Source organism: Pelobates fuscus, chromosome 8 (assembly GCF_036172605.1).
Source record: "Pelobates fuscus isolate aPelFus1 chromosome 8, aPelFus1.pri, whole genome shotgun sequence".
In the NCBI taxonomy this organism is placed as follows: domain Eukaryota; kingdom Metazoa; phylum Chordata; class Amphibia; order Anura; family Pelobatidae; genus Pelobates; species Pelobates fuscus.
In genome coordinates, this window is record NC_086324.1 from 153,194,196 (window position 1) to 153,219,777 (window position 25,582).

Below are 25,582 nucleotides of genomic sequence, written 5' to 3' on the forward strand. Positions count from 1 at the left end.
GATCTCCTAACTCGCAAGTAGTCGACGGGTTAATGGATAACATAGTTTATTTTCAGTACAGCTCTAGAGTAACAAATGCATTGCTGCTCGCTGTGAAAGTGAAAAAGTAAACAGCTGTTGGCGGTACCCTATTGTTTGTCATCCTGTTAGTAGGCCACCTGTCCAAAGATTCCATCTGTCCACTCAGGACCTTGCTGGAGCTTTTGTATTTACAGCAAGTTGAACATTAATTTAAATTATTTTTTTTCACAGATAACCATACAAAATGCATCACCTTAATGGTTTGCTATTTCATAAGCCCGTGTGGACCTGACACGACTGTAAATAAAATATTGTATTTCTTTCCTGACAGATACCTGATTACAGAAATGCAGTAATAGTGGCCAAATCCCCTTCATCAGCAAAGAGGTGAGCAAAATATTTTGTGTGCCAGGAGGCCAACTAGGGACTTCCCCCTTCTCCCTAAAAACTGGATTGGTAACACATTTGCACTGTCTAGGCCAAAGTATTCAGGGGGAGGGGGAGGGGGGGGCTGTTGTTTTTTCCATATTTTTATTATTTTATTTTTTTTCCCATATATTACATTTTTCATGTTGGTGGCCTGTTTATGTATGACTAACAGTTCTAGTGATTAATTTAAACTACTATATCTTGTATCTACTGCTTCAGAACTATAAAGTATTTCTTGTAATCAATGTTCAATTTCTGGTGGAGGGGAGGGGGTGTTATGGTGGGGGAGAGAAGTTGCGTGAAAGGCAATGATTGCCAACCATTCCCAACAGTCCTTAATTTAGGCATACCTACACAACGTGAACCATCTTGGCAAATTATGTAAAGTCCCCAGGTGGTGACAGAGCCACTTTAATGTTTGATCAGTGTATGATGTACAAGGCTCTGAGAAATATACATATAAATATACATATATAGGCTTGTATGTGCATTTGTAGCAAAGTGTGAATTCCAGAAAGTGTTTGGTTTTTTGCCTTGCCCCTTGAAGATTATAGAGCAGGTGTCTTCAGTAATTGGCTGTGTTGTCAACAGATTCATGCCTGAGGTGATGCACATCTCTGTATGTCATGGCCTCACGGGTTTTGTAGATCATGCGTTCTAAATGGATTGTAATTGGCATGTATGACCAGTGCACCCACTTCATGTGATACAATCTGAACCAAAATGATTGTGCAACTGTGCCCTTCTGGTATTTTCTGTTAGTCTAAAACTGCCATAATAATTTCTTTAAATTGGACAGTAGGTCGGAGAAGCTGGCCTAATAGGGATGTATTTAGAATCATAAATGTTTGACCCACAAAACAGTAAAGTTGGTCAATATATGCGCCTATAATGCAAAAAATGCGTCTCTGGTATTGTAATCTGTTTTTTTTGTGTGTGTGTGTGTGTGTGTGTTTGAAATCAAACTGCTGCAAGTTGATCTATGCTTTCTATCAAGTTCCTTGGTTTATGCCTAATATGCACCTTCCAAATTCACTAATCTCCCTTTTTGCTCACCTCTCCTTGTGGCAGAGCCCAGTCTTTTGCTGAAAGGTTACGACTGGGAATCGCTGTGATTCACGGTGAAGCGCAGGACGCAGAATCCGATTTAGTTGATGGGCGGCATTCACCGCCTGCTGCTAAAGGAGTAACTGCTCCTGGAATACACCCAACATTGGAGATTCCATGTAAGTATCTTGCACCTCTGTAAATCTTTGTCTAAATGAGAAATAAAAAGTGGTCCTATACAACCCAGTTATTTAAGGGATTAAACAGAATAACTACAAGTGTTCTGCGTGCATGTTACAGTCGTCATATATGTCATACAAAAGAATGGAAGCTGTCCCATTATTTATTAGTTATTTATAAACTTCTCTTGACATAATAATTTTTACACCATACACACGTGGTCGTCCCATATCAAAGCAACGTATAGATCTTGCTATGCTACCTAAAAATATTTATGCATCTATAATATTTTACATAAATGTATCTATGCATCTCCAATGTTTTCATACACCAAGTACCTTTTTGATAACTGTTTATTATTGCTGTTTATCTTACATTAAGCCTAACCCTCACAGAATTTACTTTTCATTCTGATCTACTCATGCACTTCCTGGATGTGCTGTGGAGGAAGTCTTTTGAAATGTTGTTGTCGGAAGCTGCTCGGTTTGTTTGCCAGTGGTTTGCATCTGAAACTGTGTGGGCTGTTAACGAAGTGATCATTTCCAAAGTGCGACATGCTCCCTCTACCCACGTAAACAGAATCCATAAAGCCAGGCCTCCCTGAATATTCACAGTCCTAGTGAATTCATGAACTTGACTGATTTACCATATACGGCAGTACACAGTGCATCTCCAGCTGAGCTCAATGCTAGGCACACATCCTACTTTTTAATTTGTGCCCAATGTGTTGCTGTGGCTCTCAGGATTTTTGATAAATGTGTGTTTACTGTGACTCTGTATTGGAAAAGGAAGAATCAATATAAACATAGAATTGTATTTAAATCTGCTGGCAACCTAAAGTAATTCCAAGAACTGTGACCGGCTTATTGCACTGTTTATGGTGCAAGGCAGCTTTGAGTGCAGTCCTTCCAGTTTGCCAATGGCTGCGATGTGTTCTAATGGCCAGGGGGGTGTGTTTGTTTTACACATGCTGATAGGCTAATATGTCTGTAGAGCAGAACTGGGAAGATGTCAGATGGTACTTTTTTTTTTTTTTTTTTTAAATAGGTCTGGAGGTTACATTAAACTGTGGACCCATTTAGGCACTAAACAAAACTTCTGCTGGCCATCAACATTTCACAGAAGTTGTCACAAGATTTATTTACATAAATCAATTCAGAACAGTATCACGTGATCATAAAGGCCAGTGTCACTACAGTATTCTACATAAGCTATATAAATCTACATGGGGTAATCTGACTACTTTTAATTGTGATGGGGAAACTTTCAATATCCTGGGTAAAGATTTTTAGCTTCCAACAATATACTGTGTACAGTGAGGAAAATCCATGGAACTTTCCATACAGTTTATCCATAGTCATTGATGTCTGCAGAAGTTTAAAGATGGTAACTAGTAGTCTTGTGCAATCTATTCTAATTTTGGGTGACTCCATAATGCCACAGGGACACGGCACAAAACAAATGAAACGTCCAATGGACAAGCGGTTTTATCATTTGGCAATGGCAGCCTGCAGCAAATAAGTAACACAGGGGCCCACTGGTCATGCGGCAGCTGACCACTGCTTGCTAGCCAGCCACCACATAAAAAAAATGAATAGTATAAAAAAGCCTGTAGGTGACATGCAAGTCTAACACTTGTTCGGTTTTGACTTCCCCTGTGATGCAGTTCCATATACCTGCCTTGTGATTACTAATAAAGTTTGTATCTCTCTAAAGGGATACTATAGTGCCAGGAATACTATAGCTCCCTCTGCCTACCACTTACTCGTACCCCCACCCCATCCCGCTGCCGTGAATAAATGATTAAAAATCCTTTACTTACCTGACCCCAGTGCTGATGTCCCTCATGGCAGAGTCCTGGTTCCGCCGCCTCAGATGTTACTGATGGGGGGGGGTGCAAGTGCCATGCGCTCATTACCCCTCCCCATAGGGAAAGCATTGATTCATTGCTTTTCTATGGGGAAATAGCTGACGCTGGATGTCCTCCTGCAAAGCGCGAGTACGTCCAGCGTTTGTTATTGGACCAAAAGTCCGGTAACATCAAGGAAGTGCCTCTAGTGGATGTCTGGTAGACAGCCACTGGAGGAAAACTTAGTGCTGCAATGTAAACACCAAGTGCAATAGGGACACTGTTCCCAGATCACTTCAATGAGCTGAAGTGTTCTGGGTCCCTATAATGTCCCTTTAAAGTCATGTTGATAATGGGATTTTATTTGGTTCTGGATCTGACACCCCAAACAAAGCCAATTGGAAACATCAGTAGTTTTTTTTTTATTATTATAGTAAAAGGGAGTTTTATACATATACTCTATATTGTACACTGACTGGATTTTTTTTTTTTTTTCCCCAAACATTTTTTTTTCCAAGTTTTTTTATTTTTTATTTTTTTTATTTATTGCAGCTTTATCAACGATACAATAACATTTCTTAGACAAAGTAGTCTAATCAACCAGCATATCGTGGTAACAAACATTTTTATCCGTATATTGTACATTTCAGCATTCTGTATAGGCTTTGGTCGAACTTATGTGTTGTATGGTCTGTGATCATTATGAACTTCGTGGTTCGGTCATCAGTTAGGGTTGTTTCGTAGGTATTGGACCCATGGGTCCCATATATATGTGTACTCGTGATATTGATGTGTTAGGGAGTAGCATGTCTCTTCCAGGTTTCTGATAGTTTCTACCTTTTGTATCCATTCTCGTGTGGTGGGTGTGTGGGGCTGTTTCTAAAGGACCGGGATAAGTGGGTTTGCTGCTGTGATGAGATTTATCAGAAGTGTTTTTTCGTGTTTATGCATTCCTGGGGGTGGAAGGAGAAAAATGTATGTGTCTGGGTGTAGCGGGATGTTTATCTGGAGGATCTTGTATAGTACACCCGAGATTCGCGTCCAGTATTTGCGGATCTCCGGGCAAGTCCACCATATGTGTGTAGTTGTACTGTTGGTTTGCTGGCATCTCCAGCATCTATCTACAGTTGTGGGGAAGAGATGATGAAGCTTTGATGGTGTATAGTGCTATCTGTTTATAGTTGCTTTCCTGTGCTATCGTATTTCTAGAGGTTTTGTGTATTTGTCTGAAAATCTGTTTCCATTTGTTTCTGGGTATCTCCATCTGTAGTTCTCTTTATCATGTAGTGGTAAACGTTGGTAAGTTGTATGTATGGGTATGTGTTGCTTGAATAGTAGTGTACATTAGTGAGATGTGTCGTTTTTAGATCCTGGTTGGAGCAGTGTTGTTCGAATGCCGTTTGTGATCGGTTATTTCCCTGTGTTAGTGGTCCTGAGTGTATGAAGTGCTTTAGTTGGTTGTATTGGAACTTTTGTATCGCATTTGGGGATTCAATAAGGTTATGTAGTGGTTTGACCTGCTGTTCTCCAGATTAATCTAGTAAGTCTTTCAGCGTAAGGTATGCGTTTGTTTGGAAGGGTTTCAGCGCCTTACCATCTGCCCCCGGTTGAAAGAGTGGATTATGTGAGATCGGGTAAAGTGGGGACAGGTGGGGTGAGATTTGTTCGTTTGGTTTGAGGGTCGCCCAAATGCGCAAAGTGGGTGTGATTGTGGGATGTGGGCCCTTTATCAGTAGTGTTTGTCCTGTTTTGTGCCATGGGATTGTGTATATGGGTGCTCGGAAGAAAGTGTCTTCTATGGTCACCCATTGTTTTGTAGTGTTGGTGCATGACCAATCATAGAGTCTAGTCAGGTGAACTGCTTTATAGTATCTGCCTATATCAGATAGGCCGAGGCCCCCTTCTTTCGGTAGTGTATGCGCTAATCGAGGGCTTTTGTGGGACCAAATGAAGGTTGTGAATATCTTGCGTAATGTGCTGAACCATGCCTTCGGTATTGTTATGGGAAGTACTTGTAGCATATATAAAATCCTGGGCAGGACATTCATTTTTAGGATGTTCAGCCTGCAGAACCATCCAAATTGGGGTTTATTCCAGGCTGTAAGATCTGAGTGAATGGTTTTTAGTAAGTTTGGGAAGTTGCTTTCGAATAGGTGTCCTGTATCCCTGGTGATGTGTATTCCTAGGTATTTTATGTTATGTGGGGCCCACGCAAATTGGTATTCACGTTTCAGTGTTGTTGCGGTGTGTGCCTGCATGTGTATTGGGAGGATTTCGCATTTATTGAGATTTGCTTTAAAGTTGGATATTTTACTGTAAGTATTCATTTCTTCCATTAGGTGTGGGAGTGAGTCTAGCGGGTTTGAGATTGAGAAAAGCATATCGTCCGCAAATGCGGGTATTTTATGATCATGTTTTCCCGTTTGTATGCCTTTAATGTTGATGTTGTTTCGGATTCCCTGAAGGAGTGGTTCTAGGATAATGACGAAGAGGAGGGGGGAGAGGGGGCACCCCTGCCTCGTGCCGTTTGATATTGGCACGCTATCTGAGAGTTGTCCGTTAACCCTAATGTTGGCTGTGGGGTTTGAATATATTGCTTTTATCCATTGTTGCCAATTAGGTCCGAAGCCCAGGGATTGGAGCGTGTATCGCATTAAGGTCCAGTCCACTCTGTCGAAGGCTTTTTCAGCATCTATGGACAAGAGTAGATTGGGTTCTTTCGATCGTGTGGCCTGGTGCACCAAGTTTATAATTTTCGTGGTGTTATTTTTCGCTTCTCTACCGGGTACGAAGCCTGATTGGTCTGCATGTATTATCCCCGGCAGTAGGGGGGAAGCCTGTTGGCCAGGATTTTTGTAAAGAGTTTGAGATCTACGTTTATCAAGGAGATCGGTCTATAGCTACCGCACTGGGATGGGTCTTTGCCCGGTTTCGTGATAAGTGTGATTGTGGCGTTTAGTTCCCGGAGGGGAAGTGAGTTACCTTGTAGAAGGGAGTCAAAGGATTTTGTAAAATGTGGGATGAGGGTGGTGGCGTATGTTTTGTAGTATTTTGTTGTGATTCCATCTGGTTCCGAGCTTTTCCCAACCGGGAGGTTCTTGATCGTGTTTCTACATTCTTCCGTTGTGAGTGGGTGTTCTCAGGTTTCGCTCAGGTTGTTCGGTAGTGTGGTATGTATTCTGTTTGTAAGGAAGCTTTGAATATCCTGGGTCAATGGGGGGGGGGGGTTTGTCTTAGGTTGTATAAGGAATGGTAGTATTCTTGAAAAGCTGTGGAGATGTCTGTTACTAGGTGGGAGATGTTCCCTTTTTCTCTGTTTTTTAAGTGTGTTGGCTAGTAATCTCCTGCTCTTCCCTCCCTGTGCATAATATAGGCTTTGTGTCTTTGCAATGGCAAATTTTGTGCGGACGTTCAAAATGGTGTTGAGTTCTGTTCGTTTCTCTAAATGTCTTTTGTATATGGATAGTGTGTCGTTCCGGGCATGAACTTCTTCTAGCTCTCTGATTTCTTTGGTTAGTTGCGTGACTTGTGTCTCGAGTTGTTTTTTGTGTCTGGAGGAGTATTTGTATGATTGTTCCTCTAATAGCACTTTTATGCGCTTCCAATATGATTGGGCATGGTGTTTCTGCCTTAGTGTTTGTTTCAAAGTATTGAATCAAGTGTTTGTCTATTTGGGTTTGTATTGCTTGATCGTGAAGTAGATTGTCATTTAGTTTCCATTGTGTCCTAGTGGGGTGTAGGGTGGGGATTGTTATCGTCATTGACAGTGGGGTGTGGTCTGACCATGTTATTGGGGCATATTCACAAGTCTTGATGAGGTTCAGGAATCTATGCGGAGTAAATATCATATCTATTCTAGAGTATGTTTTCGATGAGTGTGAGTAAAATGAGTAATTTCTGCTATTGGGGTGCGTCACTCGCCAAGTGTCATAGAGTTGGTGCGTGTCTAGAAGTTTTTGTATCTGGTTCTTCGTTGAGGTCTGATATGTTTGGGCTTGAGAGGTGGTGTCTAGTGTCCCATCCAGTGAGACATTAAGGTCCCCTTCCAGAATTAGTAGTCCCTCTGTGATTGTTTCTAGCTTGTGGAGTATTTTGCGTAGAGTGGGGGTTTGTTTCCGGTTTGGGAGGTAGACATTGGCTAGGGTTGCTGTGGTATTCCCTATTTGTCCTTTTAGAAAAATGAACCTGCCTCCCTCATCTGAGTAATGTTCTTTGTACGTAAAGGGTAGTTGTGAGTAGAGAAGGATCGTGAGCCACCATAATTGCTAAAGTAACCGTTGGTGTAAAATTTTGATCTGAGAGTGGGGGCTAAGTTTTTACGGAAGTGCGTTTCTTGTATATAAATGATGTCTCTTTTCTGCCTGTGATAGTCCGTGAGTGCTTTGTGGCGTTTCTCGGGCATGTTGAGGCCTCTGGCGTTGTGTGTTAAAATTTTTATGGTTGTCATTGTTTTGTAGGAGTACGTGTTGTGTGGTGGGATGCGTGTAGTCCCTGTGGGGTTTGCTTGGGCTTGTAGTACAGACAATTTCTGCTAGAGTTTGTGTTCTGCGTGTTCGACCTTAGGTTTAACAATTTTACACAATCATATACAATACACAGCTGTATGATGGTCTACCTCGCAAAACAGTAGTTGATACAATATTAATTAAAGCAGTAATAACATACGAACAAAGAGACCGTCAATATTTCCCTTCTGGTTTTCCTTTGAGTTGTCGGTCAACTATATACAGTGGTTTAATATAAGTGTGTATCTGAGAGAGTAAGATTTCCGAATTCAGAAGGGTATCACTCTCCGGTGAGATTAATTCACTGGTGTCTGCCCCTGAGATGTCCCTGTATCTGCAGTGGGCTATGGTGTGAAGACACCGTATTTCGTGGTGGGGGTGGTGTGGGTGTGTCTGCGTTTGTGTGTAGCGTAGATATTTAATGGCCGTCGTGTTACTTGAAGTCTGTTATTTTCTTTGTTATTTAAGTGTTATTCAGTAACTGTTCGGGTGTAGCTTGCGGGTGAGATCGCTTGTTCCGTTTGTCTGTTTAGAGGAGGATATTTGTTTGGGCTAATTTGGATGTAGTGGTGAGTTGGGGAGTGTGTGGTCACCTGTGTGTTTGGTTTGCATTTCCAGATGGATCGTGATTTTTTTTTTTTGCTTCTGTATGACTGATGATGGTAGTCTTTGCGCTCGTTTTTTTTTTTTTGTCAATCTTTCTTTTATTGAAGCATATTGAATGGGGTACAGAAACAAAGCGAGGGAAATGCAATAACAGTTTACAATAAAGGGTTAGTATATCGATAGCTTTGGACAATTACATTTCCTGAGTAATGATGCCTCATTTTTTTTTTTTTTTAAGTAGCGTTAACTTGTCGTGGAGCAAAAGCATGTTGTAGCTAGTAGCTATGCCTATCCTGACAGACTATCAAAAAGTGACAGTAGACTATGCAATAACTTAGGCACGCGGTTAATAAATAGTATGAGATGCCATAGCAGATAAAACCAAGTGTAGTATCAGTAGGGTACTTGCTAACAAACCTTGTTCTGTGTCGTTAAACTATTTGTAGTATGGGTAAACAAGCTAGTCAAACATTTAGTCTTGCGTATAGTGTTAACAATAGTAATCAACATTTGCTAGTGTAGGCTGCTTAGATAAATTTAAAGGCATACTTTTCAACATTTTAGGCAGATTCAAATAATCCAGTATACATTTGTGAGAGTTCAAATGGGGCACAGAGGGCTGTGTGACAGAGGGTACTATGCCTGGCTTTGAGTCCTATTCTGTCTGGAGGTCAGCCGATGCCTTGTTGGGGCTGTGGTAGTCGGTGCAGCTGGTGTATTCTCCTTGGTGTGAAGGAGCTGACATCTCCTGGGCTATGCAGAGTTGCTGAGGGTACTGGGTGTAGCTCCAACCAAGCTGTGTGTCGGGTAAGCTGTGCCTGTCTTGGGCTGGGGTAGCTCTGCATGTTCCTTCCCGTCGCGGTCACCTCCCCTGGTCCAGCTCCCCTCCGCTTCGGTTGCCTTGTCTGTGGGGGTCTTATGCTCAGCTTCGGTGGCCTCCTCCGTAGGGAGATCACCTCTGGTTTTTTTTGCCCCTGCTGTGGGTGTCTGGAGCTCCGTGGTCGAGGTGGGTAGTAGCGTCCATGTTGCTGGCCTGGTCGGCGGAGCGTTGTTCGCCACTGTGGTTTCTTGCGCTTTTTCCGTTTGTTAGTTGTGCGGGGGTGGGGGTTATGCTTGCCGCTTTGTGTAGTAGAATATCCCCCTGTAACTGCTTGGTTTCCTGCAGGTAGGTAGGATAACTCGTTGGGTTGATCTCCCTCTGGAGATTGATTAGGTGTCGCTGCAATTAAAGCCTCCAATTTAGCCCAGAAGGCAGCAAAGGTGGCATCCAGTCGCTCCAACACATATTCTGCAGCATCTCCTCGTGTCTCCATGGGCTGCAGTAGGCCCTGCTGGTAGTGCAGAGGCCCGGCCGCCATCTTAGGTGAGTCAGCCGCGATCATGCGTCGGGAGGTGGAAGCTGTGCAGGGTTGATGGGGGCACCAGCCAGTGGATACCGGGATAACCCCCGCCGGTCCAGAGGGGGGGGGAAGGAGCATAGCTTCGGTCACCAGGGTCATTCAGGCAACGAAGGAGCCTGGAGAGCGGCCGTCTCTCCAGAGCTCAGGCTTTCGTAGGCCGCAGACTGCTATCAGGACGTACCGGGGTCGGATCAGCTCAAGACGAGTATCCTCCGGTGTACCGTGACTCCCTTGGTAAGATAAGTGCCTAGGTGAGTGTCTGCTAGGTGAGTGGCCTGGGTGTAATCTCGCTTTATTGGGGCCAGATGCAGGAGCTCTTGCCGAGCACGTCTGGTTCCCTTGGCAGTCAGACTCCGCCCCCTTTGCGCTCGTTTTGTGTGGGCCTTGCGTCTATGGAGGGTGGCCTAATTTTGGAAAGTCTTTGTTTTGTGTTCCTGAGTATCGTCTTTGGGGTTCAACCTAGTTCTATTAATTATCCTGTGGCCCTGATTAAAAATGTGTAGGTCACGTGGGTTGTCTAGTCATATTGTGCAGATAGTTGAGATCTCTCTGTGTTGGTGTCATCACCCTCTTAGTATCTGTGTATTAGACCCAGTATGGTGTTACAAACTACCTTTAAAGCTAACATGCAGACAGTATAAGATTATACGACCTGTAGATGAGGTTCTCTTGAATTATTTTTTTTTATTTATTTTTTTTGTATTTAGTTTCCGAGTCTTGCAAAGTTTTTCAGCTTTAACGTCCAATTCTGTATGTATTGTCTGCCTCAGTTATTGCATGTCCCTTGGTTCTTTATATCGGTGTGCTCAGTAATGTCCTTATGGGGTTATTTGTGAGGCTTTAACGTGAGTGATGAATGTTGTGGTGTTCCTGTTCAGTCCCGTCTTTTTGTGTATTGTGAGTTCCATCTTGTCCATCTGGGAGTTTCTCTTGGATGTTGCTCATTCGTCCCTGGGTCCTCTGGTTTGCCTGTCGTCCCTCTGGGGTAGGCCGTTCTGTCCTATTCTTTGTCTGTTCTATGGTGTATGCCATTTTTGGCCATATGATTGGGTATCCAGCGTGACGGCCCGGTCGGGGGCATACCAGTTCGCGATATTGACTTTTGTCAGGTTCAGTGCTTCGGTAAAGGGGATGACGTCTTGGTATGTGGAGATTGTGTAAGTCGACCCTTTTAAGCCTACAATCAAGGCAAAGGGGAATCCCCATCTGTAGCGTATGCTACGTGCTCTTAGTTGGTCTGTGATCGGCCGTAGCGCCCTTCTTGCCTGGAGGGTATGCCAGGATAAATCCGGGTAGATCTGGATTTCGTGTCCCTGGTATAGTAAGGGTGAGGATGTGTCCCTTAGTGCCCGCAGGATGTCCTCTTTTAGGGTGAAGTAGTGAATGCGACAAATCATGCGAAAAAATGTGCCATTTTTGGGTCGTAGGGACCTATGTGCCCTGTCTAATACCACTGGGGAGTGGTTTAGTATAAGATTGAACAAGGTGGTTAGCTGTTCTTTTAAGTTTTCCTTTTCTGCCTCCGGCATCACCCTAATGCGCAAGTTGTTCCTCCTACCCCTATTATCAATATCAACCAGTGATCTCTGGAGCATGGTTAAATGCCTTTCTTGGGTGGTGAGTGCCTGGGTGAGATCCTGTATTTGTGTCTGACATATGCCCCTGTCGTCTTCTAAGTCTTGCACCCTTCTGCCTACCTGCTTAATTTCAGGGCTCATGCCCTCCATTTTGAGTTGGAAGGCAGTTTCCAGTTTTCCTAGCATTTGTGATAGATCCAGTCTGGATGGCAAGTTTTTCAGGATGTCCTTTATATCCACGTCCACAGAAGCAGAAGAGGCTGATTGTGCAGGGCTCGGTGGTTCCGAGTCTGTGTGAGTTGCCGCCGGCGCCATGATGGTCTCCTGTGTATGCCACGCAGTCGGCATAATCTTTGAATAGGCGGGTTACAGAGCCCGGTTTACCCGCTGGTGGTTTCCCCTGTGCTTGGTGAGGGTTTGTTGCCTTTTGTTGTTCCCCATCGTGGGTTAGATCCTCCGTTTTTTCGCGGTCTTTGCTCGTTGTGCTCGGAGCCGGTTTAATGTGCGCGGCCTTATACATACATAAAACAAGTGGAGCTTTTAGATTTCAGCAGGCGTTCTGTAAAAGTAAAATACATACAGAAAATAGTGCAATATGTCTATAACACAGTATATAGAAAAGGGTTAAAAGATTTGTCAGACTCACAAGCCTGGAGTCATACCCTCATATGACTCTGGTGGTATAAGCCTCTGGACCATTTGGGGGTTGTCCAGACCCTTCTTTGGCAGCGTGCTGGATGTTGAGTAATTCCTTTGGTGCCTTTCTGACTGGTTTCCAAAATAGGAGTAAGTACCCAGTGTGTCAGGATTTAAAAAACGATTTATTCCAAAGAAATATAAAAACAAGATATATATATAATAAAAAATACTTATCCCAGGTAATACTGGGTAGACTCAATAGTCTCAAGTTCAAGTAGATAGTCCAAAATGCGTTTCGCCTTCTCATAAGGCTTCCTCAGTTGGCCATTCGAGTCGGCTGCTAGCCACGCCCCCCATCAGTAGTCTTTTTAGAGCGGGCTAAACATGACAAAACTGATGGTTCTATATCTTGAATATCCATATTTTCGTTTCTTTTATTTTCCCCTCTCTTCAGTAGCACTTCACCTCTCAACCGAATCTACGCTGTATTGATAGTCTCCAGCCGTTGGACGTTCCCATTCCTTTTTAGAGATGCATGCGTAGAGTGACTCGTCTTGTCACCACTTTCCATTTCAGATCTGATCTATTTGAACTAATTGCCCTGGAAATCCACCGCTCGCGTGCCCTCCCAGTCTGGAGTAGTTCTGCTCATTGAGAGTACATGCATTCTTCACATGCCAAATTATATTTGGTCCATGAGAAATGTCTGCAGTTGGTAACCTAACTCTTCCTGTGCTGCTTACCAGCAGGCTAAGCTCCATTTACACTCCGCTCCAGGAGCAAAAGGATTAGGACGTAAGCCTAATAACAGAGATTTGATTCAAAACTATGTGGATTAATGTTGTGCCATATGTTAGGGTCTTAGATCTAAATTTGTTTACTTTATGTGGAAGGCTAAGGTCTATGTTACAAAGCTGGAATAAAATGTGTGTGTGTGTGTGTGTGTGTGTGTGTGTGTGTATATACTACTTCATTCTGTGTTTGAAGGGCCAGCAAATCTCTCCATCCTTTAAATGTATGTGGCTATATTTCCTAAGGGCAAAGCTTACAAAGAAAACCTCACAACACACATCTTGCACCATAGTACTGCCTTTTAATGTTGCACTGTAGCATACAACTGAAATCTCATTTAATCCCCTTAGGACTAATAGAATAATTACGTCCTTACAATCTAGTCCATGAAAACTGCATATGAAAATGGAATATACTTTTTAGCATCAGCGAGCAAGGCTTTCCATGCCCACACAGGATGTCCAGAAACCAAATGAGAGTGTAAATATTATTGGTCCTCTGGGTGTTAGGTCTGCTTCAACTTTGCATTCACATGCACCCTCCACAGCATTCATTCCACAACTAAGAGAAAAATGGTATGATCAGCTGCAAAATTGTCCTAAACTGAGATTGTGCATAGTGGAATGGGATGTGTCAAAGTAGCATAGTTCTCTTCTTCTCTTTTCATCTACCCTTGAGAAAGACATAATAGATGAGGTATGGGCAGATTTACAGGGTCCAACAATAAATCGTTTTTTCAAAGTTAAAATGCTCCACTTCCCTCTCACATTAATTTATTAAATAAATGTAGAGTGTTCGTTTGTGCTCTAACAGACAGCAGAAGCTTACTAGGGAGGTGGAACATTAATGTGTGCTATATTTTTATTTTTTTATTTTTATTTTCTGAGAAAGAAGTGTCCTTGAGTGTAATAGTATTTCAGGTTCTGTGAATGTCACAATTTATAGACTAAATACGTATCCTGCCAGCAAGGAGAATACCATCACTTTTGTGGTTTGCCAGGCTGAAGAAAAATACATGTTAGATTTATCTACATTTAGCAAAATATTTTATTTTTCTTCATCCTTCAGGGAGATCTTGAGTATGCGAACTTTAAACAATTATACATTATCCCTTCTCTTGGTAAATACAGAAACTTATTAAAGGGGAGGAAAATAGGCAGATCCATTGCAAAACTTTTTTTTGTAAGGAATCTGTTTGTATTTTTGGAAATGCAAAGTCAGAGTACCAGCAGACAGTAAAAATAATTACTGTAAGTTGGGTTATTGCCAGACATCTGTGTTTTTAAAGGAAAATTTGGTCTGCTATTTCAGCGCACAGATATTTCTTGATATGCGTGTCTTTACGAACTCTTCGTTCCTCTTGGCTACTATATTTTATTTTATTTTTTATAACCACGCTGTACAATTTGAGCTATGTAGGCTCCAAACCCCAGATCCTGTATTTTATTATATTTCTGAACTTTTTAATTTCTGGCAGTAATGTAAAAGGTCATTTATTTGAGGTGTTTAAAAGTGTACGTTTTACAGTGATTACGAGCAAATATTTTATATATTTTTTTTCTGTTTTCTAGTGATGTTTCCAAAGGAGAAACCCCCTATTACTGTGGTTGGAGATGTTGGAGGAAGAATAGCAATCATTGTGGTATGTTTTTTTTTATATCTCTAAGCTCCTTATATACCTTACCCAAGGTTGTCTATTTATTTTTTTGTTATTATTAAATGTACCTGAAAGTGTTCTTGACTTTCACAGAACGCTATGCTGGCACTTTAAAGGTAATATTGTTATTTATATCTAGTAATGTCCTCAATGAGCTGGCCAACTTACTGGCAAGTACATTGTTTTAAATGTTATAAATTGAATAAAAGATCGCTGCAATGCAGATATAGCTGTCATTGAAATTCAGTACTCTCCATCCTTGAATTCTCTGTGTTATAGTTGCCAAAGAAGGAACAGCATGCCCTGCATATAACACACATGCTCTGGGTTTTGGCAGGATGACATCATCGATGATGTAGCCAGTTTCCTCGCTGCTGCTGACACGCTCAAGGAGAGAGGGGCCTACAAGATTTTTGTAATGGCAACGCATGGTTTACTGTCCTCAGATGCTCCACGGCTAATTGAGGAGTCTGCTATAGATGAGGTAAGAGAATTCAGTGCGTGGAGGAGCAAGTAATTTAAAATTAAATGTTAGAATTTTAAATCTAACTCTGCTATGCAGGCCTTTAGTCATTTGCCACTGTAAGTCTGGGGTGTCCATGACACTTACCAGGGTGAATTTTTGCTTACCGGGGCTGTATTATAACTCTCCAATTAATTATGGATATTTTGAGTATGTATGTCTCCCAAAGAGAATAGCACTCTTGGCTCTTTTCATTGTGGTTTAATTGTATCAAATCAATGTTTTGTACCTTATTGAGTCTTTTTAAAATGGTTCACATGCATTTACTTTATCATTTAGGTGTAAACATGGACCATAGTAGATCAAAGTGAACACCTACAACTCATTGAACTGTATTGTCGTTATACAACTTTAATGTTTTTAATTTATTTATTTTTTTTGGTCTTCTCTCAAATATTTTATCCACTAGGTTGTCGTCACCAACACAATTCCCCATGAAATCCAGAAGCTACAGTGCCCCAAAATCAAGACAGTTGACATCAGCATGATACTATCAGAGGCAATTCGCAGGATTCACAATGGGGAGTCCATGTCATATCTTTTTAGAAATATAGGTGTGGATGATTAGTCCTGTTTGTTACGTGTTTTTTTAGGAATATACTAAGGGCCAAAACTGGAATTGTACAGTGTACCTGTGCCGTACAAATGCTTACCTTAATATTTCAACAAGGCCAATTTTTAGGCTGATCTGTCTTATGGTTAGATTCACCAATTAATTTGTTTTTTGTCGTCTTTTTTTTTTTAATTTTATTTTTTACTTTTGTTTTTGTTACATGCACTAGTTCTATAGTATGCACAATTTGGCACTGCAGCTGTAGTTGAATTCTGTTTCCCAGCATCCTCCACTCACGAGTTGGCCATAGTTTTGCAATCCAAATATTAGCTGGGCTGTCTGAGTACAGCTATGTATGAGCCCTACAGTATTAAAAACATGTAACCTCTACTGACACCCAGGCCAGTTGGCCATCTTTGTCTGCAGGGGTTTCATTCCCAGCAGATATTTTTTTTTCCTTTCAGTTAAAATTACTGGTTTCTCCCACCATCCACTACAATGGAAAAAACTTGTCTTATTTAAAGAAGTTGAAAAACCTATAATGCAAGGAACTGATTTTGCATTTTAGCTGTAATCCAGCCACAGCTGTTGAGCCAAATTTGTCAGTGGCCTACAGATGACACTACAGTGCCCTGTTTTGTTTTGTTTTGTTTTTGTGGTCTATTACAATGTCAAGTTGATTTATAGTTTATGTATTTTTTTGATTTATATGCAGCACCTCTGATCTATTTTTTTTTATTATTTAATTTTTTTTGATGGGCCTAAAAGCTTTGGCTCTGACACCAAAGCCATTTACCGGTCGCACCTGTGGTGAGTACCACTAAGTCGTGCGTTGTGCACTTTTACCAAATTAAAGAGCCACAGACCACATTTTAACTTGCAACGGGAGATTTTGTGAAATTGCTCAAGAGTATGAGTAGAGGAGGAGTTAGAATTTAAGATTTAAGTTTGTTTTAAGCTGGTTTAGGGGTTCATTACTTGCCCACCACTGCCAACAAGAAGTGATACACCCAAAGAGGTAGAAGATTTTGGTGTAAGCTGCTAGTTACGCAGCTATGGAGTGGTGGTAGCAAGATCAGTTCAAAATACTGCAGTGTGTGCGAATCTTACAGCAGCTCACCAAATCTCAGGCTTAGATTATGTATTGTAATGTTTAATGTGCTTTGATTTTTTTTTTTTTTTTTTTTTTAAATATTGCCCTTAAAGGGACTTTGTTGGATAGCCAGAATTTACACTGTTGGTGTAGAGCATTGAAAAAAATTAAATAATAAATCTATATAATTACTTGTAATTTTTTGCTACCAAAATATAGATCAATTATGTCTGACATGTATTCTACATTTGTTGTGAGAATGTTGCCCTTTTATCAGGCCGATCATCAGGGATACAGTCGGTGACCACTGGAGTGGTCACGATTGACCATCACTGGTGTAGATCAAGTTAACGCTAGTTATATTTTTTAGCCCTGTATTTTTTTTGTATAATTTTAAATGCAACCCAGTTTGCAAATTATCCATACTGCTTTGTAATATCTAGATTACATATTTCTCCGATTTGTTTGAAACCTACCAATTTACGGAGTTTTTTGTTTTTTTCTTCATGCTCTCCATTGGCTCTGTAAAACCTGACTGTCAATACCAGGGGAAGACATCTCAATGTTCACTTCCTGTCCCCCTAAAGGGTTATGAAATGTATCAAGAGCCTATGAAGCATTGCTGAGCAGTGTAGTATGTCTGGATTTGTATATTGTAGGCTCCTTTTGCGGCATTAAGGATGAGGGGAAAAAAAGCTGAGGTTGACTCGTCCCAGCACTCTGAAGCATTTGCTGAGGGACGGGTAACTGTACAGAAAGGGCAGCTCTGTGCCGCATTTTATGTGTGTGGGAGTCTTTGTAGTGACGCTTTAATGTCGGGAAGCGTACAGAAAATATGCACTTGTATTTATTTTCTGCAAAAGATAAGCTGGAAAATGTAATAAAATATTTGTTTTGTGTGAGCTTTTTGCGTTTTTGTTCTTTTTTTATTAATTTATTTTATTCTTGTTTTCAATGCTTGTGTTTTCACAATGTAATGGATAATTGTCATCTAATTACAACAATCCCTTGTAAATTCAACAAATTATTTGCTGCTCTTTAAAGTAATTCTACCTGCAGGAACACAGACTGAATCCTTTAATTCTTTGTGTAGTCCAAAAGCCATTGGATTGCCGTCCGTCAAGGTCACAAAAGGGAATCTTTTTCTTCTCATCGTACATCTAGCTACATAAACACGTTTTTTGTTTTTTTTTGTAAACCACCTTCTGCCAGTGTTTTTGTTTTGTTATTTTGTACGTACGTAAGGTCATTGATAACTCATGTCCTGTAGCATAATAGTGCCATTCTTTTTCTGAAAGTTTGTGATCTTGGATAATTACTACCGGACTGTCATTTATGCTTAAACTCTTTGTAGCATGATAATTATTGGCTGTGCAAATGGCTTTTAGGCTTAATGGAGTCTAAGTAATATATTGAGTTCAAAGGTTCATAGGCTAATCTAGATATGGCCAACCTTTGCAACTCTGTCATCTGTGGATTAAGACTTGCATAGTTCTTAGCAATACTATCACATACTTTATTTGCTAGCCGCTGGAGTGCCAGGGGTAGCTTACCCTGCATGTTGTTCTTTAACCATAAACTCTTAAAGCACGCATGTCAATCTTAAAGGCTAGCACGGGCCTAATAAAGTTTAAGTTTATGCGGGCAGCAAAAAACAACTTAAATTTTCATAGAAACGTAGGTTTATTTTGAAAAGTACGGTTTATTAAAAAAACGCACCTCCCTCTACTAAATCCCAGTGTTCCCCCTCCCCTCTACTAAATCCCAGTGTTCCCCCTCCCCTCTACTAAATCCCAGTGTTCCCCCTCCCCTCTACTAAATCCCAGTGCCCCCCTCCCCTCTACTAAATCCCAGTGTGTGTCCCCTCCCCTCTACTAAATCCCAGTGTGTGTCCCCTCCCCTCTACTAAATCCCAGTGTGTGTCCCCTCCCCTCTACTAAATGCCAGTGTCCCCCCTCCCCTCTACTAAATCCCAGTGTGTCCCCCCTCCCCTCTACTAAATCCCAGTGTGTCCCCCCTCCCCTCTACTAAATCCCAGTGTGTCCCCCCTACTAAATCCCAGTGTCCCCCTACTAAATCCCAGTGTCCCCCTACTAAATCCCAGTGTCCCCCCTACTAAATCCCAGTGTCCCCCCTACTAAATCCCAGTGTCCCCCCTACTAAATCCCAGTGTCCCCCCTACTAAATCCCAGTGTCCCCCTACTAAATCCCAGTGTCCCCCCTACTAAATCCCAGTGTCCCCCCTACTAAATCCCAGTGTCCCCCCTACTAAATCCCAGTGTCCCCCCTACTAAATCCCAGTGTCCCCCCTACTAAATCCCAGTGTCCCCCCTACTAAATCCCAGTGTCCCCCCTACTAAATCCCAGTGTCCCCCCTACTAAATCCCAGTGTCCCCCCTACTAAATCCCAGTGTCCCCCCTACTAAATCCCAGTGTCCCCCTACTAAATCCCAGTGTCCCCCCTACTAAATCCCAGTGTCCCCCCTACTAAATCCCAGTGTCCCCCCTACTAAATCCCAGTGTCCCCCTACTAAATCCCAGTGTCCCCCCTACTAAATCCCAGTGTCCCCCCTACTAAATCCCAGTGTCCCCCCTACTAAATCCCAGTGTCCCCCCTACTAAATCCCAGTGTCCCCCCTACTAAATCCCAGTGTCCCCCCTACTAAATCCCAGTGTCCCCCCTACTAAATCCCAGTGTCCCCCCTACTAAATCCCAGTGTCCCCCCTACTAAATCCCAGTGTCCCCCCTACTAAATCCCAGTGCCCCCCCTACTAAATCCCAGTGTCCCCCCTACTAAATCCCAGTGTCCCCCCTACTAAATCCCAGTGTCCCCCCTACTAAATCCCAGTGTCCCCCCTACTAAATCCCAGTGTCCCCCCTACTAAATCCCAGTGTCCCCCCTACTAAATCCCAGTGTCCCCCCTACTAAATCCCAGTGTCCCCCTACTAAATCCCAGTGTCCCCCTACTAAATCCCAGTGTCCCCCTACTAAATCCCAGTGCCCCCCCTACTAAATCCCAGTGTCCCCCCTACTAAATCCCAGTGTCCCCCCTACTAAATCCCAGTGTCCCCCCTACTAAATCCCAGTGTCCCCCCCTACTAAATCCCAGTGTCCCCCCCTACTAAATCCCAGTGTCCCCCCCACTAAATCCCAGTGTCCCCCCCTACTAAATCCCAGTGCCCCCCCCTACTAAATCCCAGTGTCCCCCCCTACTAAATCCCAGTGTCCCCCCCTACTAAATCCCAGTGTCCCCCCTACTAAATCCCAGTGTCCCCCCTACTAAATCCCAGTGTCCCCCCCTACTAAATCCCAGTGTCCCCCCCTACTAAATCCCAGTGTCCCCCCCTACTAAATCCCAGTGTCCCCCCCTACTAAATCCCAGTGTCCCCCCCTACTAAATCCCAGTGTCGTCGTCCCCTTCCCCTCTACTAAATCCCACTCGCTAGTAGCACGCTTAGTCACGACCTTTAATAGCAAATTATGTTAGAGTCTGCAACATGTAGCTGTTGTTTCATAAGTGAATGCTCTGTAGGTTAGGCCAGTTTTTCAAATTATTATTTATAGTGGTTTCCGATTATGTATGTGATAGTGAGGAATTTCCCCTTGCCATGGTCTTTTGTATCAATTTGCAACTCTCTGTATTTCTCCTTGTCCCCAAGCCAGCTGGTGAGGAGCCCCAATGAACGAAACAAGACAATTTAAGGTTCAAGGTGACTTCCAACGTTTAATGGACTGTGTAGCAGGTTATATTCAGCAGGAAACAGGGGTGGTCTTTACAAGCATTATCCAATCCCTAATAAAATAATCTATCTTATCTTAACCTATAGTAAGCTTGCAGGTGTATCTTTATGTTCAGGCCTTGCACAAAGCGAAGTTTCAATATAACTACGCACTTAGAACTAAAGATATTAACTATGCAGTTCTAAATTACACATTACTAAGCAGTTATGATCAAAGGGAGAAACACAGGAAATAAGGCTAATGGTACACACACAGGATATAACACGAACACCTGTTACACAATGTTCTCTAGCTCTTGTCTAGGGGTATATTCACTAAGCATATATAGATAAACTATATTATTTCAAATAGCTGACATGTTCCAAGTTAGCCAATTTTAAACAGACTGAACATCCGGTCACCTGTAGCTTGAGCATTGGGTCAATAGAGGCAAAGTGTATTATTCCCAACAGTACAACTGGTCTCCAATGACCTGAAGGTAGTTCACTCAGAGCAATGTAACAAACGTCTGTCTAGGAACTTGTATGGAGCAGAAATAGAACAATTTATAATTCTGAAGGAAAATTGCCATGTCTATCTAGGAGCTTGTGTAACATGCAGTACTAAAACACTGATAGGGGTTCAGCTGTCCCTGATGTACAAACACGGTCAGTATGACAGTTTAGTGTGTGGTTAGGGTCACTGGGATGCATGCCAAGCATAAGGGTATGACTTTGACCATAGCATTTTACAAACCTAGCCAGTGTTTAAATTGGGCCGAGGCTGGTGCAGGCAACCTTCAGCACACCAGATGTGGACTACATCTCCCTGAGGCTTTGCCAGCCTTATGGAAGATATTTTTCAGGGGATATCACTGGAGCTAGGTTAGGGTATACGTATATTGTCACAAAATATAGCAGAATAGGGGTGGGGCTAGCTGAGATACAGAGCAGACGTGCATGTGTGTTGCTCAGCTCCACACACTGAAAAAGAAGCCAGATTACAAAAAATAGCACCTCGAAAAGAGCCCAAAAACACCTTACTGCCTCCCAAAGTGTAATGGGGTGCAAACACAAAAAAAATCCACTTGCCCAGAGAGTGTAAATCACCCCGATATCAGACTCTCCTTTGACCAGCCACAGGCCCGCAACAAAATGGCGCCGGGCAGGCCACATGGCTCCAGCAATTCCATAGACGAAGGGGAATTGCCCCAAACTACCAGTGGAGTAAATCTGCGGGCGGATTCGGACACTTCTCCCTCCACGAAGGGTGACCTTAAGAAACTCCTCCAGGACCTAATAGCAGTGTGGAATGCAGACCTGGCAGTCGGCGGACAGCGGAATCCAAAGAGGAAACCCGGGAGCAGCACCTGACTGACACCCACTCCTAAGTGGAAGCCCTTACACAACAGGTCCAAAGCCTCACCCGTACGGTGGCATCACTGGAGGCAAGACACCGCCGGAGGAATGTCCAGATCCGGGGAGCACCATAAACCGTGAGCCTAGAAGCCCTACTGGACTTTGCCCACAAGGTGACACAAGCAATGGGGGTCAGAAAAGCAAGAGACTCACCGCAATTCGTGGCGGCCTTCAGAATAAGGAAGGCACCGTCCACCCCAGCGGACTCACCCAGAGACATCTCGGTAACTCGGGACACAACAGTGAAATCTGCCATTATGGCCTGCTCCAGGAAATGCCCCAGCGTACAATTAGACGCCTGCAAGATAACCGTATACGCTGACTTACCATTCTCAGTCCTGCTGGCCAGACGCAGTTTCCTACCCGTGACCAGACTCCTGAGCGAGCACGGCATCAGGTACCGATGGGGAGTCCTGGGAACCCTAGTGGTGCCACGGGGGGATGAGGTCCATGCCCCATCAGCCTCTGAGGACCCAGCAGCCTTTCTGCAGCAACTCCAGCTGACTCCTCTACCCATCCAGCCCTTAACACAACAGAGGGTTGGGATCCGGGGACCCATGGTGACCAAGCTGACAAGGGACATTGGCTCTGGGGTGATGGAAAGTGGAGATACCCCCAGGCTGCAGAACCCTCCATAAGACTGACCAGGCCGATGGTCTCTGGGGACTTCATACAGCAGCGATGTGGACTAGGATCCTTGGGGTCCTGTTGCGGACTGACAGCTATAAATGTTCCTACCTGCCACTAGTTTGTTTTAGGCACGTTTTGACAGTCTCATAGAACCATAAAGTTTGTAAGAGTTGTTTTAGCTTTGTTGTGGTATGGTGGGGCACGGTGGGAAAGGAACACACTTGCTGACTTAACTGTTGTGACATCTCAGGGAAATAGGAGAGGGTACACACGAGGGGATGTAAAACTACATCGAGCAAATGGCCTCCTGTCCCAGTCATGTCACCCTCATGGAGATTTGGCTGACCCACTAACCTCCCCGGAGGAGCTTAAGCACCCCATCCTTAATGGCCAATTGTCTCTCCCTATGCAATTTTATGCTTTGTTTTCACCTAAGTGACCAGCTATTTGATAGTTGGCCCCCCAATGTTCTAATTTGAGCTGCACCAGAAATGTAAACACTGCGGTTTAGCGGTAGTTGAGACACAGGCTGACCCTGCCTTCTTGCACACAGCCATACCCACAGGTATTAGTTCCCTTTAATTTCAAGACCTTGGCCCCTACTCAGTGGCATTGAGGTATACTGATTTTGTTTCTACCCTTATCTGCTCACACAGGGAGCAACCTCGACCAGCAGCTACATATGTTGAAGCCTTGCATTGATAGTTATATTTGCCTAACGCCCACCACACATGACAAATGACATATGTACATATTGCCTGACAGTTTACCTGTTTATTTACAACCTTATGCCAGCTTACAAGCCAACCAGAAATCGGCACTACCTGAGAAACATACCATTATTATCTGATTATTTTAATATATTATCTGATTATTTTAAGACATCATTATCCTATTTTGAATAATGAAGACACCAGTTACAATACCATTTGTAGCCATTCATAACTACTTAACCTTACTTATCATATAGCAAGACTAGCATTATCCTGTTTACTTAGCAAAACTGCAATTCGATAATATGTCATGACACTGAATGCATTGATTTGCCTGCTACTGCTATTGTGGCACTGCAGGCTTGTATGCAAACCTTTTTGCACAACAAAAATAAAGAATATAAAAATATATATAGCAGAAGAAAAATTGGGTTCTTTAAAGACGCAGACACCTCAGATTTATAAACCATTGTTTTCTTGCTCATACGATTTGATAAAGGAGAGAGGAGCCGAACATTGGATCACCTTCTTTGTTTCAAATTAAAAAAAATATTGCATTTTAGAGGAAGCCTCAGGTGTGCCCGGATATTTCTTTTTCTTACATTTGATGTCTTCAGGGATTGGCCCTCCCTTACTGGAGCACCCTGCATAAAGTATTCCCCCTTTTTAGTGTGAGCATTATAGTCTTGTGGTTTGTTTGTTTTGGGGTTTTTTTTTTCTTTTTTTTTTTTCAAACAACTGTGAAGAAGAGGAAATGAGCATCCTGTTCAAATTAGCTTACCTTCTAGAAATATTAAATTCATATCAAAAATAAAATGTGGGGGGGGGGGAGGAGGAAGGAGGAAATAAGCATAACCTTTTATTCATTTCTGCTAGGTTTGGCACAAAGGTTGACTAAATGGCCATATAAAGACTTGACATGCCCCGTGTGAAATAGCTTGGGGTGCCTACATTGCAAACCGGATGGTGTGAAGGGGAAACTTGACTTTTGATGCAGATAATCAGCCTATAATGGGACATGGGTGCAGGCAGTCATGACAGACAAAAATTGGGGTGTTTGTTTACTAAACTGCGAATGATGGTGAATTGATAACCAGATTACAATATTTAGCCTAAATCCTATTAACCAGAGCACTTTACAGATTTTCAAAAATGTAATGCATATTTCTTAGTCAGAGGGATGTAGACAAACTCAGTAAATAGCAGTAGAGGTGGAATTGTGAAAATCAATACATGAAGTGTTAAAATACACGGAGGGGACTTCTACATTAACCTAAGCATCAGTCAGAGGCAGTGATTGGCTGCCTCTCAGCCTATTACGGTCTCCCATCTCTGGTATGAGTTGGTATGGCTCAAATGGCTTGTAACACTGCCTTTGCTAAACCGCCAATGGGATGTGGGTAGCGTTAAAGCTTTGGAACATGTTTTACCACCATGGAATAGTGCCAGGGGGCACTGAGCATCATAATGACTTCAATGAGATGAAGTGGTTATGGTGCCTAGAGTGCATTTACAGTCCGCACAGACCAAAATTTGTAGCTTTATAACTTTAAAACAGTAATTCATTCTTGCACTGTTTGGCCTTAAACATCTATGTACATCATAGGCAAAATAAATTGTCTAAAGTCAAAACAAATATAGCATTATGATGATCAAGGATTCAGTAGATTTATCGCCCTCTCTAATACTGAAAAGGGTTAAATGCGGAACGTAAACCTGCAGTAATATCTGTGAGGATGGGGCCACCTATGATGCGTTCTCTGTCCCTATCTCCCTGCAAAGCACCTGTTTTTCCTGACCTCTGCTCCATTACACCAATTTGTAGCATTTATCAGAGGCGTGCAACATACCTCCCCACACACTCCCATTGTGTCGTTTCATTAATTCCCCCTGAATGACAACCAAACAGGGTCATCTCCCTTGTTAATTTCCTGCTGTAATAGGCACATAAAGTTCTCCCAACCCAAGATACGAGGTGGATTACAGTTTAAACACAACTTAAAGGGGAACTGCCATTTTCCTCTACTTTATCCCTGTATTAACTATGTATTTGTGAGGTGTTAAATATAATCAAAATAAACTTTAATCCACACCACTAATTCTGCAACTGGGTGCTTTCATCTTATCTCCCTGTCAATCATTGTTATAAACTCCATCCCTTGCAACTGGCTGTCCGCATAGAGAAAACACACAGAGTAATTAAACCATGTTTGTTTCTATCTATCCTT

The 25,582-nt window shown here is 42.6% G+C and overlaps 1 protein-coding gene across 2 annotated transcripts in view; it reads left to right on the forward strand.

Moving 5' to 3' along the window:
* PRPSAP2 (phosphoribosyl pyrophosphate synthetase associated protein 2) overlaps positions 1–17,773 on the forward strand; it is a 50,343-nt gene extending 32,570 nt beyond the window's left edge. For both annotated transcript variants that reach the window (XM_063430440.1, XM_063430439.1), the window contains 5 exons: positions 353–408; positions 1,522–1,676; positions 14,617–14,687; positions 15,040–15,186; positions 15,635–17,773. In XM_063430440.1, coding sequence (XP_063286510.1) covers positions 353–408; positions 1,522–1,676; positions 14,617–14,687; positions 15,040–15,186; positions 15,635–15,793 — 588 coding nt within the window. In that variant the 3' untranslated portion in view covers positions 15,794–17,773. The remainder of the gene's footprint in view (positions 1–352; positions 409–1,521; positions 1,677–14,616; positions 14,688–15,039; positions 15,187–15,634) is intronic.
* The last annotated feature ends 7,809 nt before the right edge of the window (positions 17,774–25,582 follow it).